The 17,621-nt window shown below is 45.9% G+C and overlaps 1 protein-coding gene across 1 annotated transcript in view; it reads right to left on the reverse strand.

Moving 5' to 3' along the window:
- Nucleotides 1–17,621, reverse strand: part of SLC7A14 (solute carrier family 7, member 14) — a 110,631-nt gene that overhangs the window by 40,559 nt on the left and 52,451 nt on the right. The window contains exon 2 of the mRNA XM_010835237.1: nucleotides 11,224–11,678. Within this exon, the coding sequence (XP_010833539.1) occupies nucleotides 11,224–11,527 (304 nt within the window). The 5' untranslated portion in view covers nucleotides 11,528–11,678. The remainder of the gene's footprint in view (nucleotides 1–11,223; nucleotides 11,679–17,621) is intronic.

Below are 17,621 nucleotides of genomic sequence, written 5' to 3' on the forward strand. Positions count from 1 at the left end.
TTGCTAACTGTGGCCTTGAATAAGTCACCCAATTCACTGAGCCTTAGTTTCTCCATCTGGAAATTGGCAATGGTGATGCCTACCAGGCAAGCTGTCATGGGTCTTGGCATTTAGCAGGCACCCCTCCAGTGGCATCTATGGCTGTAATTATAGTTGAGGAAAAGGAATCTGAGAACTTTACTTAGAAGTAGCTTCTGGAGTGTTTATGTGGGAGCCTTGGCCTCGTAGGTGGAATAAAAGAGATTAGAAGCGAGTATTGTTGGCTGGTAGTGTTAGAGAGTCAGCATTGGCAGAGGTATCAGAAGTAATGTAGCATTCAGATCAAGCCCTGTGTGTGCTTGGTTCACTTCTAAATCTGAACCTGGAAAAATTTCTTTCTGGTTCCTAATCTTTAGTATAGTAATAACTGTTCTGTTCCACAAATTCAGTTAGAAATTGTGAGGATGAAAAGAGAGTTCCCATTTTCTTGTTCAGCCTTTCTTTATGTGGAGAAGGCAATGGCAACCCACTCCAGTACTCTTGCCTGGAAAATCCCATGGATGGAGGAGCCTGGTAGGCTGCAGTCCATGGGGTCGCGCTGCCCCTCATCCAGATGACTCTGATGACTGGACCAAAATGGCTTTGTGCAGAAAGGCAAGGAGAGCAGGCATGGAAGTAACAGCTTGTTGAAGATTTTCCAGCTCATTTCTCTCCAAAATTGGGCAATCCCCCTATTCCTGAAGCATAGGAATGTGGCACCGACAGAGAAGACTTCTAAGAAGTGAGGGGACCAGACCACCACCCCCTTGTCCTGAGAATTTAATGGGCAGGATTAAAAGTGAGTGCTAAGAGAACACACTTGAGCACTTGTGTGGCCTCCTCAGCCCACCTGATGAGCAGGTAGGACCAGGTTCTGCTGGGACAGGCTGTGTTCTCGGCAGATGCCTGGGTGGGTGAGTCTTTCGCGGGCCTGGGTCTGCTCTCAGTGGAGGATATTCCTGGAGAAACCCCCTGAAGAGACAGACACCATCTTGACTTTTTTCCAAAGTGGCCACATGCGGGGAGGGCAGAGCAGAGCCAGAGAGAGGCTCAAGATTTGGGAGGCGGTTAGAGAGAACTTTCTGGGTGTGGGGACCTGGTGGCAGCTCCTGCTTCTCTAATTGTCCTCCCTCCCAGGATATGAACGCCTAACACTTTCAACCTCCCTTCCTTTCCAGCCCTGTTTCTGCTCTCTAGCCCACAAACTCTAGAAGAGTTTGGTCTTCCATAGGGCATAAGTCTGAAGTTTGTATTTTAGGAGTGAGTGTTGCTGCCTACTGGTCCATGAGGTAGGAAGGATAGTGTGTGTATCAAACAGTACTGGGCACAGCTGACCAGGATCCAGGGGTTACTGCTCTTGCCAGATTCTCATCTAAGTGGTCCTGATGGGTTTTTTTCCAACTAGACAGCCCCTACTGAATGCAGTAACAGTGGTGGGATTTTAGCTGACTCTTGTGTAAGACCACTCCAGTGAATGAAGCAGTGAATCCCTTGGATATGTCGGTGGCTTCTTGACAGAGGCATTCCCTCCAAGGGGAACGTGGAGTGCTTTTGGCCTGATGTATCATGTCGAGTGCTCTCATAATTAAAACACGCTTAGATGTGTTTGCAAAGGAGCAGGCATTTGTATCCATGTTTTATACGTAAGAGAAACTTACTGCATTGTTTATTTTCCTTAAAATGGGTAGGAAATTATAAACTGGGGTATTTATAAATAAAATCTCAAGATAAATAGCAAGGAGTGGGAGGCAGGTTCAAGAGGGAGGCAATATATGCTTACTTATGGCTGATTCACGTTGTTGTATGGCAGAAACCAACACAACATTGTAAGGCGATTATTCTCTGATTTAAAAAAAAGATGAATAGCAAAGGACTATTATTTTTTTTAAGCTTTTTATTTTGTATTGGGGTAGAGCCAATTAACAATGTTGTGGTAGTTTCAAGTGAACAGTGAAGGGATTCAGCCATACATATACAAGTATCCTTTCTCCTCCAAACCCCCTCCCATCCAGCCAGGCTGGCATAGAACACTGAGCAGTGTTCCCTGTACTACACAGTAGGTTGCGAAGGGCTATTATTGAATTCATTCCAGAATAGGAAATTCCTGAAGCACTGATAGGATATAAAGATGTATTTATGTGTGTATGTGTATACATACATAATTATGTAAATGTATATTTCTATATACATTTTTCTATATACAAAATATTTCTATATTTTCAACTACTTTGCATGGAATTTTGGGACCCAAGTCTATGTCTAGTAGTTGCGTATGGATGTGAGAGTTGGACTATAAAGAAAGCTGAGCACTGAAGAATTGATGCTTTTGAACTGTGGTGTTGGAGACGACTCTTGAGAGTCCCTTGGACTGCAAGGAGATCCAACCAGTCCATCCTAAAGGAGATCAGTCCTGGGTGTTCACTGGAAGGACTGATGTTGAAGCTGAAACTCCAATACTTTGGCCACCTGATGTGAAGAACTGACTCATTTGAAAAGACTCTGATGCTGAGAGGGATTGGGGGCAGGAGGAGAAGGGGACGACAGAGGATGAGATGGCTGGATGGCATCACTGACTCGATGGACATGAGTTTGAGTGAACTCTGGGAGTTGGTGATGGACAGGGAGGCCTGGCATGCTGTGGTCCATGGAGTCGCAAAGAGTCGGACACGACTGAGCGACTGAACTGAACTGAAGTCTATGTCAACAGCCATGGTGAAGTAGAGCATGAAACGTGTGATGCTTGCTTTTCACACACATACAGTCACCCACGGACATGCAGTAAAGCCCAGGCCCAGGCTGTGTCCAGGATGAATGCATTCCCTGGGTTGTTAAATCAAAGGTTCACTTTATTGCTTGCTGTTCTCTTTTTCATGCCACCTCTACCCTTTGTCTTACAGCATTTGTCTATGCTGTACCCCAGAAGCGGCCCGCTCCAGTGTGTAGGCAGTCCACTGGAAAGGCCGTTCATCAGTGTCCCTGTGGCTTGGGATGTCAGCACTTGTACATTCTTCACTTCCTTGTGTAAGAATCTATTCTTCCTTCAGTTTCCTTCCTACTCCTCTGCCTACATTTTTCTTTCTCCACTGTTGCTTCCTATTTCTCCATCTCCATCTGACTGTGGCCATTTAACAAAGTCCTGCCCTTAGTTCTTTTCTCTTCATACCCCCTCTGCTTTGGTGACCTCACCTCTTTGCCAGGGCTTGGGGAGTTTGCAGGGCCCTCCCTGATTCACTTGGGTGGCCCTGGCCCCTTAATCCAGCCTTTGTGACCAGGCAGCATGAGGAGGGACACTTGAGTGGGACAGGGTGTTTAGAGCAGGTGGCTGGCATGAGCAATCCCTGAGCTGCTGTGGTCGGCCACAGTGTCTGCCTTTACCAGGCCTCCAAGGGTGAGAGCTGGTGCCTGGCACAACTGTGGTCGGCCACAGTGTCTGCCTTTACCAGGCCTCCAAGGGTGAGAGCTGGTGCCTGGCACAACTGTGGTCGGCCACAGTGTCTGCCTTTACCAGGCCTCCAAGGGTGAGAGCTGGTGCCTGGCACAACTGTGGTCGGCCACAGTGTCTGCCTTTACCAGGCCTCCAAGGGTGAGAGCTGGTGCCTGGCACAACTGTGGTCGGCCACAGTGTCTGCCTTTACCAGGCCTCCAAGGGTGAGAGCTGGTGCCTGGCACAACTGTGGTCGGCCACAGTGTCTGCCTTTACCAGGCCTCCAAGGGTGAGAGCTGGTGCCTGGCACAACTGTGGTCGGCCACAGTGTCTGCCTTCACCAGGCCTCCAAGGGTGAGAGCTGGTGCCTGGCACAACTGCTCTTCATGGTTTCCGTCTGCACTCCTGCATCACGTGGTTATCCTTGGCTGTTGTGCCTGACTCATCTCTAGCCCCTATTTCAGTGCACAGAATGGAGGCTGCCTAAATACCATTTGTTCCGAGAGAGAGAGAGTACTTTGCCATGGTACCCTGTTTAATTTCCACGGAGCATTTACTACAGTTTGGAATTTTTCTATATATTTATTTACTTGTCTTCTGAGGAACAGTCTTCTTGTATGTTTTGAAGCACAGCTTGTTTGAAGGGACTGTCCCTGTAGAGATAGAGTTCCTCTTTGGCAAATACCTTCAGAAGCAAAAGCAAGCTCTTCGCCCAAGGTTTATCTGGAGAAAGGGTGGGTAGGAGGTGGGTCTGAGTCTTCTGCTAGGTGTGTGTGGAGGGACTTCCGAATCTGAACCACAGATGGCTCATTTGCACCAGGAACGAGCCTGGCCTTGGTAGGTTGGAGACCTGGTAAGCAGTAGTGATAGTCATAAAAATAATAGCGAACATTACTAAACATTGACTACATGCACAGCTCTGGTTAGTGATTTCCATACATGATCTGAACCTCACAAGGTCATAATGGTGCTGAGGCTATCATTATCCCATTTATAGAAATTGAGGTCAAGATCTAGGTAGGTTCTCCAGACTCCCTGATCTTTTCCGCTTGACAGAATACACCTAGACAATGACGCTTGTATGAATGTGGTCAGGAGGTCCTGTGTAAAGGGACGAGGCTGTTCACAGGTACAAGTGACAAGCCTGGTCACCTCCTGTGGCCCTGAGGGCTAAGGGAGCAATACCTTGGCACATCTGTCATTTCTGGCAACCTGCTTGGGGAGCCCTAGGTTAAGTGCATTCTTTAAGTCTCACAAGTAGTAAATGGCTGGGCAGGGCTTGAAGTGAGGTATGTCAGCTCTGGGACTGATCCCTCCCATGCTATGTGGTGCTGGGGTGTGTGTAGGGGGTGGAACTGAGGCACTGGACCTTTCTTTACAAATCTTTCCCCTCCCTGGGTTCTCTTTTTCACCCTAACTCATATGGGCAAGCCTCTCTGGTAGCTCAGATGGTAAAGAATCCACCTGTAATGCAGGAGACCCAGGTTTGATCCCTGGGTCCAGAAGATCCCCTGGAGAAAGGAAAGGCAACCCACTCTAGTATTCTTGCCTGGCAAATTCCATGGACAGAGGAGCCTGGTGGGATACAGTCCATGGGGTCACAAAGAGTCGGACGTGACTGAAGCGACTAACACTTTCGCTTTCAATCTAAACTCTTCATTTTGCAGAGGAGGAAACTGAGGGCACAAGATGTAAATGACTTGTTCCAGGGTCCCAAGCTGCTGGGGGACAGGGCTGGACCAGATCCCGGGTGTCCCAGGCCCTTTGTCTCCTGCAGTGCCCACGACTATTTCATGTGTGCCTGTCTTGTTTCTTTGCGTCCATGCCAAGCCCCTTGTCTCGGAGTTCTTTCCTGTCTTCTGCAACATCCCTGCGGTGCCAAGCTGGTGGCCAGTCCCTCCCACAGCCACGCTGGGTGCTCTCAGTATGCCCTGTCCACCCCAGCCAGTGCTGGAGAAGATGTAAAAGAAGCCCAGCCTCTCCTGGATTTGCTGGAGGAAGCTCATTTTCACATTAAGTGATCTGAGAAACTTGCATATTTCTATTAGATTGTGCTCACCTTTCCTGAACTGGTAACTGACAGCCTTCCTACAGGGCTGTCAATCCAACCCCCTGTGGAAGAGCTGTCTGCACTTCAGAGCACCCTTCTCACTGCCAACAGGTGACGGAAAGGCACTGAACTTTGAAGTCACTTTCATGACCCAGGTTACAGAAGTTTTGATCTAGAAAAGTAGTCATTTAATCAATAGAACAGAGTGAGCTACAGGCTCTTCTAAAACCCCAATAAGAATGAAGCTTTAGTTCAAAAAAAAAAAAAAAGAATGAGGGTTTCCTTGATTCACTCAGTTTTCTCTGGTGAGTTTTTAAATTTTGGGGGTGTGTGTCTGCATGAAGCAATATGGGGGTAACAGCCTCTGGAGAAGGCAGAATCAAATGTAGACTTGCCTTTTTTGCCTCTGACTACTTTGTTGTCCTGGACAAGTCACCCAACCTCCCTGAGCCTCAGTTTTGTCATCTGCAAGGTGAATCTGACAGTGGTACTTATTTTGTAGGATTTGTTGGGAGGATCGTGCAGCTGGTGTTCAGCTGGTGCCAGGCATGTTATCAGTGCCCAGTGGTTTAGCTATTATGGTGAGCTATACAACAGGAAAGTATTCTCGCCCAGCAGGGAGGCCGAGAGGATTAAATGAAGTAGTATATGTGTGGTGCCTTAAAGCACAGTATTCACTTAAGAATAATAATAACAACAGTAATAATAGTAGTGGCTAACATTTATCAAGTGTTTACTAACTGATGTCTTACAGACTTTACAAACATCAGGGGCAGCCGCTATCATTATTAAGATTTCCAACTTACAGCTGTGTATTTGGGCAATATGTTGGAGAGCTAGTCTTCAAGAAGCTTGAAGGCTGCCCCGCATCTGTTCATCTTTGCATTTCTTCTCTATCCTCTCAATGTTTCTGCCTCTCCCACTCCCCCTAGTGATTAAGAGCAGTTCTCAAGTATGTTTGGAGGAACTAGTAAATGCAAGTTTGTGGAATGAATGAGCGATCTACGTCACTGAAAACAGGTTGCAGAAGGGGCAACCCTTCTGGTGGTCACCTCTCACCTGTGCTTCAGTTTGAGGAGGAGAAGCTCACCAGACTATCTAAATAGACCCTAAGTCTTTAGAGATCTCTTTGGCCATGAAAATCAACCGGAGATGAACACCGGAACGAGGAGGCCCAGCTTAAACTTTGTGAAGATCTGCAGAACCGGCGCAGGGAGGAGATTGGGAGCCTCGTCTGTGGGAAAGAGTTCTGCTCCCCTTTCCACCTCCCCGGGGATTCAGTTACCAGGGCTCACCTGATGATGGATGAGAAGATGCGAAAGAGCGAGTGAGAGTCTTTCACATGATCAACACAAAATAATCAACCCTAGTGCTGAACCGTAAACTGAGTGCCAAGTGGTCACTGGAGTCAGACTGTTCATGCTGTTCCTTGTTCTGTCACCTCTTAAGCAAGAACCTTAAACCAATTGCCAAACTGTTCAGAAGCCTCCTTTTTTTCTCATCTGTAATATGAGGACAGTAACACCACTTACCACATAGGGTTGTTTTGAAGACTGAGTACAATAGTGTGTAAATCACTTAGAACTCTTTTGGTTCACAGGAAGTGCTCAAATCAGCTGCTTCTGCTGCCAATAATATTATTATTGCTGTAATTACTTAGCAGGTTTAGTGTTTATCTCCAACAGTGGAGATGAACCCAATAAGTGATTGGCCCTTTAGGGTAGAGACAATTTCTTATTTATTTCTGCTATTGCCCTAAGACTGGCATATAGTGGGTACCCAATACAGCTTTCTCAAACTGTATCTTATTAGATTTTTGCTACTGTTTTTCATGAGCAGATAAAAATTATCAGTATTGTGTACCAGCCAGGGGACTGAGGTTGTGAATGCTTACTGTCATTTAATCCTTACAACGCCCCCCGACCCCGAGATGTGGGCTCAAAGAGTTATTATAGACAGTGCATGATCTTAGGAGTCATTCAGACCTATATTCTGTTTGAGGTTCAATTTTATTAATATTAAAAGGACTGAAAATAAACAAGTTTGATTTCCCAACTCACGTCCACAGGAGCCTCTTGGGGCAGGTTGCATTGAATGGCCAGGTGTCGCTGGCATGGAGACCTTGCTTTGTGTTTCATCCCAAGCCAGCTGAACTAGAGAAACTCTGAAAACTATCCTGCTTTCATCCCTCATCTCTTCATAAAGCTGTCAGTGGCAACCAGAGAGAAAACTACTTCCCCTATCTGGTTTATACAATCTGGTATACACAAAGGGTTTCTAAGGTTTGGCACAGGCATGGGGTCTGGATGTGCACTGCTGAGCTATTCGAGAGTAGATAAGACCTTTTGGATGAAGGGTAAAGGTTACAGCACAAGCTGCTTCCTCTGATAAATTTTCTCCTACCTGTGATAGGCTGTGGGCAGCTCTGGTGTTGGGGCAGGAACGGTAGGAGGAGCCTGGGAAGTTATTGTAGCTTTGAATCTTGTCCAGTTATAGAGAAAGTGGCTCCCTCTCTTAGTTGAATTTGTTCCGTATCATAAACTGGTTTGCATGGCATGGAGGATGATGCCACAGGGGCAAAATTCTCTTAAGAATCTGCTGGCCAAAGAGTTTCTATCTTAGTATATGTTTCCTTTTCTTGTAGGTCATGGCTATTCCATAGGTAAGTCCTGGTTCCTATAATGGAGTAGTTCTTAACCTGGACTGCACATTAGAATTCCCCAGGGAATTAAAAAAAAAAGCCATTGATCCTTGGGCTGTACCCTGATCCAACTGAATTGGATTAGAATCTCTAGGGGGTAGAGCCTGGGCAGCAGTATCTTAAAAAAGAAAACAAAATGAAAAGAAAATTTAAAAATGAGCCACAAGCTGAGAGAAAATGTTTGTAAAACCACACATCTAATAAAAGCCTTGTATACAAACTATATAAAGGAGTTTAAAAAGTTGATTTAAAAAAACCCTGAAGACTCCAATTAAATAATGGGAAAAAGATTTGAACAAATACTTTACCAGAGTATATATGCATGGCAAATAAATGCAAAAAGATGTTCAAATATTCATAATTAGGGAAATGCGAATTGAAACCATTCTGCTTAAGGCCAGAGTAGAAAGGGACCATGTATTAAAAAGCCTGAGGGTAGACAGGAGCTTGATTACTGTGATACGGAGAAGTGGTGGGGAACTGGGTCCAGCGGGAGGTACTACTGAGGTCACGATGCGGGAGTGGAAGGAGCACAGTGGAGGGGGGCCTTCCTTGGTTTAGTGACCGAGGATCATAGAGTGAGAGGCCTGGATGAAGAAACCTAATGTAAAACTGCCAACTTTGGCACAGTTATTTTGGTCCTGGCCCTGGCTGGGAGCTCAGGGAAGGTTCTGGTTGGCCTTAGTGAGGAGGTGTCTGTTACGAAGGGTAGAGCAGGATTATGGCTGAGACCAGGTGCAGAGAGGAGTGTCCCTAATGGGGGAGAAGCAGGACTTTCTCTTGGTGCCTGGTGGAGTTACTGGATAGTACTGGGGCCTTCTGAGAAGCTAGGCCAGTGATGTGCTGGTTAATGTATAACAACTCACTCTCTGAAAACAACAAACAAACAAATGCTGATTTGTAGTGTTTGCCAATATCTGTGGTGTCAATTCTCCCTCCAGAGCCCTGGGCTAGGTTACACATGAGCATGGTGAGAGGGGGAGAGGCTCCCAGAATGTGACTGGGCCTGGTTCTAATTTCTAAATGCAAGCTGGCACCATGAAGGATAAGCTGTGGGGATTCACTTGTGGGAACTATTGTGGGTTTGGGGGACTGGGGCACAATAGCATGGGACATAGAGGAGACTGTGGGGCTTCCACGATGGCTCAGCAGGTAAAGAATCTACCTGCCAATGCAGGGGATGGGGGTTGGATCCCTAGGTTGGGAAGATCCATTGGAGAAGGAAATGGTAACTCACTCCAGCATTCTTGCCTGAAAAATTCCATGGACAGAGTGGCTGGAGGGTTACAGTCCATAGGGCCACAAAGAGTTGGACACAAATGAGCGACTGAGCAGAGAGCAAGTGGTCTGCATTGACCAGGCAGGACCTTAGCCATCTCCCCTATGCCCTCTGTAGGACCTGTGGTTACATGCCTGCCTTTTGTCTTACCATTGCTATTCTGTTCTGTATGCTGACATTTTCAGATTTATAAATTTATGGTGAGTAAGAATCTGGCATCTCCCCCAGATAATTTCTTTGCCAAACAAGTTTGAAAATGATTGCAATCAGGTTAATAGAATTTCAAGCATCCACTGGATTCATTCATGTGAATAAAATTTATTTTCATCTATAAGGAAAAAAATCCTCTTTTCTGCAGGAATCTCAGTTATTAGGATATTCATGCATATTAGAGAATGACTTAAGGAAAAGATAGTGGTAAAACCAACAAGGATATAAGCCATGGCAGGAGGTAAATTTTCAGATCAGTCTGGAATTACTTTTCTCATCACATTAAAAAGATGACAAATGTAAACCAGTGTACTTTGTGGTTGCATGTCCCTGGTCTGTGCATCCCATATGTGTGCATGCGTGGATGTATGCTCAGTTGTGTCTGTTTGTGACCCCATGGACTGTGTAGCCCGTCAGGCTCTTCTGTCCATGGAATTTTCCAGGCAAGATTACTGGAGTGGGTTGCCATTTCCTACTCCAAGGGAACCTTCCCAACCTAGTGGGAAGATGTCTCTTGCTTCTTCTGCATTGGCAGGTGGGTTCTTTACCACTAATGCCACCCGGGAAGCCCGTGCATCCCATAAAGATGAAGACTATTTAGTCTGGATATGTGATACTAGTGTGGAACTCTCCTTGTGGTCATATGCATTAGTACACAGAACTCTCAGTATAAGTAAGCACCTTTACTGCTCCAGAAACAGTTGAAGAGGCCACAGCATTCATTGCCAAGACATGAGTTGACCCACGTGATTTGCCACCCTCAAGTCCACCTTGAGCTTTTGGAGTATAAGCATCAAGAGCAAGACGTTTCCCTTCTTTTTCAGAGTTTCCACTGACCCATCCCTGGCATTCTGGGAAAATACTGTGGACCCCAACTCAAGAGGAAGAAAGAGGAAAAAGAAATAGCGCTGTTTCATAAACTATCAGTATGTAAGCCCTGGTGCCTTATTTAAAAAAACAAACAAATGAGCTTTATGATTTTTTCTCAAGGAGAGAGAAGGTGCTTGCTGGGCTACCACTGCAGAATATCAAGCTGTTGAAACGCTTGCAGTAGGTGGTGCTTTGTGGTTCTCACAATGGCTTTATATTTCCTAGCTTGGTTTCCTCCTCCTTGGTGATCACAATGCCAGTTTGAGGCTCATCAAGTCCCAATCACATCAGGTTTACTGACGTGTCATTTTGCTATCTGCCTATCCATTATTTATTATTTATATCTTGGCTATATCCCGCCCCCACCCCCACCACACACACAAAGGGAACTGACCTACCTTCCCATGAAAGGAGACTTAGAATAAAAATAGAGCCACTGGGACGTGACAGGGAATGAGACATTGCGCAGTAGCTAGGCACCAGGTAATTATTTGGATGGAGAAACCAAAGGAAAAGGAAGCTACTCCAATGAGCCAAACCTAGTGAACTCCCTGTTAGTCAAAGCAAAAAGGTCTACCATTTCACTCCTCTCACTACTGAATACTCCAGAAGAGTGGGAGGAACGGTAACAGGCTGGCGAGTGTGGCCTTCGCCTTCACCGAGATGCTTACCTGACAATATGGACGCAACGGCTGCAATGATGAAGGACACAATGACACCGGGTCCTGCCATCTCCTTGGCCACCAGCCCAGACACCACGTACATCCCCGTGCCCACGCAGCTGCCGACGCCGAGCGAGATGAGGTCCATGGTGGTGAGCACTTGGGCTAGCTTGGTGCCATGTGCCGTGGTGGCCCCAGTTCCCTCCAGCATGGACTCCACCGGTTTGGTGCGCAGGATCCGAGAGTGCATGGCATACCAGGCGGCCCCCCACTGCACCCGCCGGGGGTCGAGGGAGGTGAGGAAGCCACTCATCCTGAGAGACAGGCAGTGGTGAAGGTCAGCTGACAGAGGTGGGCTGCAGAAACCTCAGTGGATGCGTCTGGAACTCATCTAGTGAATGGGGATCTCCCTTTCAGGAAAGGTCCAGAGGGACCTGCAGCAGCCTTCTCCTGGGCATGAATGTCTGCAGGAAACACACAAGAAGGAGGAAGGTGAGACCAAGGGGGAACAAACCATGACTTGGAGACATAGCTAGAGGTCAGTGCACTGAACTGGTGGAATTGATCTGTTGGGTGTATTCATAACGCAGAGGGTTGCTTTTCCCGCTTTGTGTCCCTTCCAGTCCTAAATGAGTAGTTTGCCCTATGTTGCATGGTCATTCTGAAGAGGGTGGTCTGAGTTAGGGCTCTGCCACTGGACCTGCAGTAAGTTATGTCATGTCTTTGTATTTCAGTTTCAACTGTACCGTGGGGATGGTCAAGCCTCCTGCCTTGTGTTGATATAAGAATTAAATAAGTGTTTGTCTAAAAAGATCTTAGGGGTTTCCCTGGTAGCTCAGACGGTAAAGAATCTGCCTGTAATACAGGAGACCCAGGTTTTATCCCTAGGTCAGGAAGATCCCCTGGAGAAGGAAATGGCAACCCACTTAAGTATTCTTGCCTGGAGAATTCCGTGGACAGAGATGCCTGGCAGGCTACAGTCCATGGGTTCACAAAGAGTTGGATACACATACACAGAAGGATCTTAAGACAATGCCTGGCAGGTGGAGGGTGCTCTTCTGTCAACCCGCAAGTGCTTCTTACCTGGCTCTGCTAAGACTTGGTCTGTGATTCTTGAGCATATTCTTTGGGGACACAAATCCTCATTTTTTAATATAAAGATGTAAAGTCAGATCTCAAGAGGGGCAGAGCCACCCCATGGGATTATCTTGGAATTTTGTTCTCTAATGAAATGGAAAGTTTTGAGAATTTTTTGCTCTCAGAGATTGGGGTAGGGGCAGTGCCCATGGCATTTGGTGGGGCCCAGAGATGCTAAATGTGTTGGGTGGTGTCATACCATCTTCAGATGTCTCATTGGATATTCTTGTAGGTGAAGAATCTGGTTATGATTCTTCACCTACAAGAACTGAAACCTATCCCTGTTTAACATATAAGCACATGAGACTATTTTGGATGTTTTTAGTAGACCAGTCTCTTGGCTTTTCCAGGAAGGCAATTATAGAATGTATTGAAGGAAGATTGTAAATTCTTTAATTTGGAACTTGAAAGGAGTTCATCACCATTTTGGAAAACCAAGACCCCCTTTCAGTGCAACCCATGGTACTGCATCGCCCATTCAGTACACCTATAACAGTCTGCAAAGGTGCCATTTGAAACTGGCATGTTGACAGTGATTTTTCATATAGTGCCATCATCTTACGACAATATTTGTACTTGCCTGAGTGTTTATATACTGAAATATGTTATATACAGGCAGGTTACTCATGAATTTTGCTTTAGGACATTAAAGAAGTGTGTGTCAAAACATTTATTATAAAAAAGAGATGCTTGGTCTGATAGATTTGAGAATTGTTGTAATAGATGATTTATAGAATTTTGTCAAGTAGTTACAGAAAATGCAAAGATTTTATGAAGCTACTTTCTTTGGAAGTCAGTGTTAAAGTGTCAGTCACTAAGTCATGTCTGACTCTTTGTGACTCCATGGACTGTAGCCCACCTGGCTCCTCTGTCCATGGAATTCTCCAGGCAAGAATACTGGAGTGGGTTGCCATTCCCTTCTCCAGGGGCTCTTCCTGACCCAGGGATTCAACCCGGGTCTTCTGCCTTGCAGGCTGATTCTTTACCATCTGAGTTACCAGGGAAGACTTGGAAGTCAGAGGCTTTATAAAATTCTATGAAGAATTTTTAAAGTACAGCTAGAACATTGATCCCAGGTACTATACTGATAGGCTTAGAACATTTACATTTACAGCAAGTACCAACTGGTGTAATCTACCAATATTATTAATTAATACTACTTAGCACTTGATGTAACACTTGTCTGCTTCTAAAGACATTGCAAACACAACCTAATTAGAAGAATTAGGTGAAATGTCGCAGTTTAGTTCACAGGGATTGGGTGATGGACCTACTGGTTTAATTTCCTCCTAGATTTGACAGCATTGCTTCATGCTGTGTGTTAATTCTTGACAACATCTAAGATATCAGAATAGTTGAATTGTGCCACTGTATATGGCAGCGTCATTCAAAAGCTTAGAGTGCTAACATTATTAAGATTTCCAGATTTTTGAGAAAAGGTGTATCTGGAAGGCTGCAAGAACAGTGCTGTACTTGAGCTCCTGTGGGGAAATCAGTGTACATATCTGTTTAATCCAATCCAGCCAGTATGTACTGAGCATCTGTTATGAGCAGGCATGGTGTTAAGCTCAGGGATGCAAAGACACTGTCCCTGTTCTCATGGAGTTTCCACTCTAGAACTGGAGATGATAGTCACCCAAATCACAGTGCAAGGGAGAAGGTTCATTTTTGTTTTTTTCCTGAAAGGCTTATATTTTATTATTTTTTGTGTGTGACAAAGGCATAGCATGGCCATTGCAGAACAATCAGGCAATATAAGCAATGACATTCAGTGAGGGGAGACAAGATAATTCAATACACAGATAGAAAAATAAAACCAGATCATTCTAGAGAGGGATGAAGGTATGTTATGGGTTGAACAGCATCCCCTCCCCCCAAATTTATATGTTGAAGTCTTAACCCTCAGTGCCTGAGAAAGTGACCTCAATTGGAAACAGTTTCTGCAGCGGTAACTAAGATGAAGCCATACTGGAATAGGATGGGACCCTAATCCAACATGACTGGTGTTCTTATAAAAAGAGGCAATTTAGACACAGAGCCACACACACAGGGAGCATGGGATGTGAAGATGTAGGCAGACGTCATGGTGATGCATCTACCACCCAGAGGACACCAGGGGCTGCCAGCCAGCCACCAGAACCTAGGAGAGAGCCCTGCAACAGAGTTTTACTCAAAGCCCTCAGAAGAAACCCACACTTCTGAACCTTGATCTCAGACTTGCAGCCTCCAGAACTGTGAGACAATGCATTTCTGTTGTTTAAGTCATGCGGTTTGTGATACTTTGTTATAGCAGCCCTGGTGAATGAATACAGGCTATAAAGAAAATAAAACAGGGCAGTGAAGGGGTGAGAGGGTCTCTGCAGTCATAGCATTGGCTCCTGAGTGGTGGAAAGTTATGCCAGGTGTCAGGGAGAGTGTCCTGCAGAGCTGGGTCAGAGGGGGGACAGGATGACTGCTTTGGGGACTGAGTGACACTGGGTCAGGGTAACGAGGAGGAATCAGGTGCCATGTTAGAGTGTTATGCGTGTCAACTAATCAAATCCTAGGCAAACCTGCATTGACACATGAGGCAGAGAAGGCTGGGGGTCCAGTAACTCCTCTGAAGTCATGAAGCACATTAAGGCAGAGCTGGCCCTTGGCCCTGCTTTCAGAGTGTTAGTCTCAGCTCTCCTGCCTGAGGGTTTTCCTGGTGGCTCAGTCGGTAAAGAATCCACTTGCAATGAGGGAGAACCGGGTTCCATCCCTGGGTCGGAAAGATTGCCTGCAGAAGGAAATGGCAACCACTCCAGTATTCTTGCCTGGGAAATTCCTGGACATTCCTTGAAATTCCTTGCCTGGACAGAGGAGCTTGGTGGGCTGCAGTCCAGTTCAGCTCAGTTGCTCAGTCGTGACCCCATGGACTGCAGCATGTCAGGCTTCCCTGTCCATCATCAACTCCCGGAGCTTGCTCAAACTTATGTCCATTGAATCAGTGATGCCATCCAACCATCTCATCCTCTGTTGTCCCCTTCTCCTCCTACCTTCAATCTTTCCCAGCAACAGGATCTTTTCCAGTGAGTCAGTTCTTCACATCAGGAGGCCAAAGTATTGGAGTTTCAGCTTCAGCATCAGTCCTTCCAATGAATATTCAGGACTGATTTCCTTTAGGATGGACTGGTTTGATCTCTTTGCAGTCCAAGGGACTCTCAAGAGTCTTCTCCAACACCACAATTCAAAAACATCATTTCTTTGGCACTCAGCTTTCTTTATGGTCCAACTCTCACATCCATACATGACTACTGGAAAAACCATAGCTTAGACTAGGACTTTTGTTGGCAAAGTAATGTCTCTGCTTTTCAATATGCTATCTAAGTTGGTCATAGCTTTTCTTCCAAGGAGCAAGTGTCTTTTAATTTCATGGCTGCAGCCACCATTTGCAGTAATTTTTCAGCCCCCAAAAATAAAGTCTCTTACTGTTTCCATTGTTTCCCCCATCTATTTGCCATGAAGTGATGGGACCGGATGCCATAATCTTCTTTTTTTGAATGTTGAATTTTAAGCCAACTTTTTCACTCTCCTCTTTCACTTTCATCATGAGGCTCTTTCGTTTTTCTTCACTTTCTGCCATAAAGGTGGTGTCATTTGCATATCTGAGGTTATTGATATTTCTCCCTGCAATCTTGATTCCAGCTTGTGCTTTATACTCTGGAGAAGGGAACGGCAAGCCACTTCAGTATTCTTGCCTTGAAAACCCCATAAACGGTATGAAAAGGGCTACAGCCCATGGGTGGCAAAGAGTCAGACATGAGTGAGCAACTAACACTTTTCCCTTCTCCCGCCTGAGGTGTGCAAGCTCATACTGCTGAGCGTCTCTCAAGCCAAGATAAGGGGCTTGCATTGACTCTAAGAGCCTTGAGAAGCCACGGGAGGATTTTATTAAGGTGAGCAACACAATGTGATTTACATTATTAAAAAGATCATTGTTGGTGCAGCGAGGTTCAGTGAAGGCTCATGCTGTCTGATGTGTCAATCCCAGGACCAGCGTACAAAGGGGAGTGAGGTGTGGGCCTGCTGCCGATGGCCGCCCTGGTTCTCCAACTTGGCTACACTGGGGAATTACCTGGGGATCTTTCAGGAACACTGGTGCTTGGCCTCAACCCCAGGGACCCCAGTTTAATTGGTCTGAGCTGTGGCATCAACATAGAGATTCCTTAGAGTTCCCTTGCTCATTCTTGCATTGCAGGGTGGGGGTCCACTGCCCTGTTAATAATGACTGCAGTGCTGGTGTAGAAAACCAGATACTGCCTGGGATGGTTAATTTTATGTGTCAAGCTGACTGGTAACTATTAATACTTCTGGATATGTCTGTGAGGGTGTTTCTGGAAGAGATTAGGATGAAACAGCATAGGTGGACATCGTCTGATCCATTGAGGGCCTGATAGAACAAAAAGGCAGAAGAGGGGTGAATTCACTGATTCCACTTGAGCCAAGACATTCATCTTCTCCTTTTCTTGTACATTGGTGATCTTGGTTCTTTTAAAAAGTCATTTATTTATTGGCTGCTCCATGTAACATGTGGGATCTTAGTTTCCTGACCAGGGACCGATCCTGTGCCCCTGGCATTGGAAACACAGAGTCTTAATCATTGGACCACTAGGGAAGTCTTGTGGTTCCTGAGCTTTCAGACTTAGACCAAGACTCACACCACCGGCCCCTCCCAAATTTTCAGGCCTTTGGTATCAGACTGACTGACACCACCAGCTTTCTTGGTTCTCCAGCCTGCAGATAGCTGATCATGGGACTTCTTAGCCTCTATAATATGTGAGCCAATTCCTGTAAGGAACCCTCCTCATACACATCAGATCAGATCAGATCAGATCAGTCGCTCAGTTGTGTCCGACTCTTTGCAACCCCATGAATCGCAGCACGCCAGGCCTCCCTGTCCATCACCAACTCCCGGAGTTTACCCAGACTCACGTCCATCGAGTCAGTGATGCCATCCAGCCGTCTCATCCTCTGTCGTCCCCTTCTCCTCTTGCCCCCAATCCCTCCCAGCATCAGGATCTTTTCCAGTGAGTCAGTTCTTCACATCAGGAGGCCAAAGTATTGGAGTTTCAGCTTCAGCATCAGTCCTTCCAATGAATATTCAGGACTGATTTCCTTTAGGATGGACTGGTTTGATCTCTTTGCAGTCCAAGGGACTCTCAAGAGTCTGCTCCAACACCACAATTCAAAAACATCATTTCTTTGGCACTCAGCTTTCTTTATGGTCCAACTCTCACATCCATACA

The sequence above is a fragment of the Bison bison genome, unplaced genomic scaffold, assembly GCF_000754665.1.
Source record: "Bison bison bison isolate TAMUID 2011002044 unplaced genomic scaffold, Bison_UMD1.0 scf7180017864040, whole genome shotgun sequence".
NCBI classification, from domain to species: Eukaryota; Metazoa; Chordata; class Mammalia; order Artiodactyla; family Bovidae; genus Bison; species Bison bison.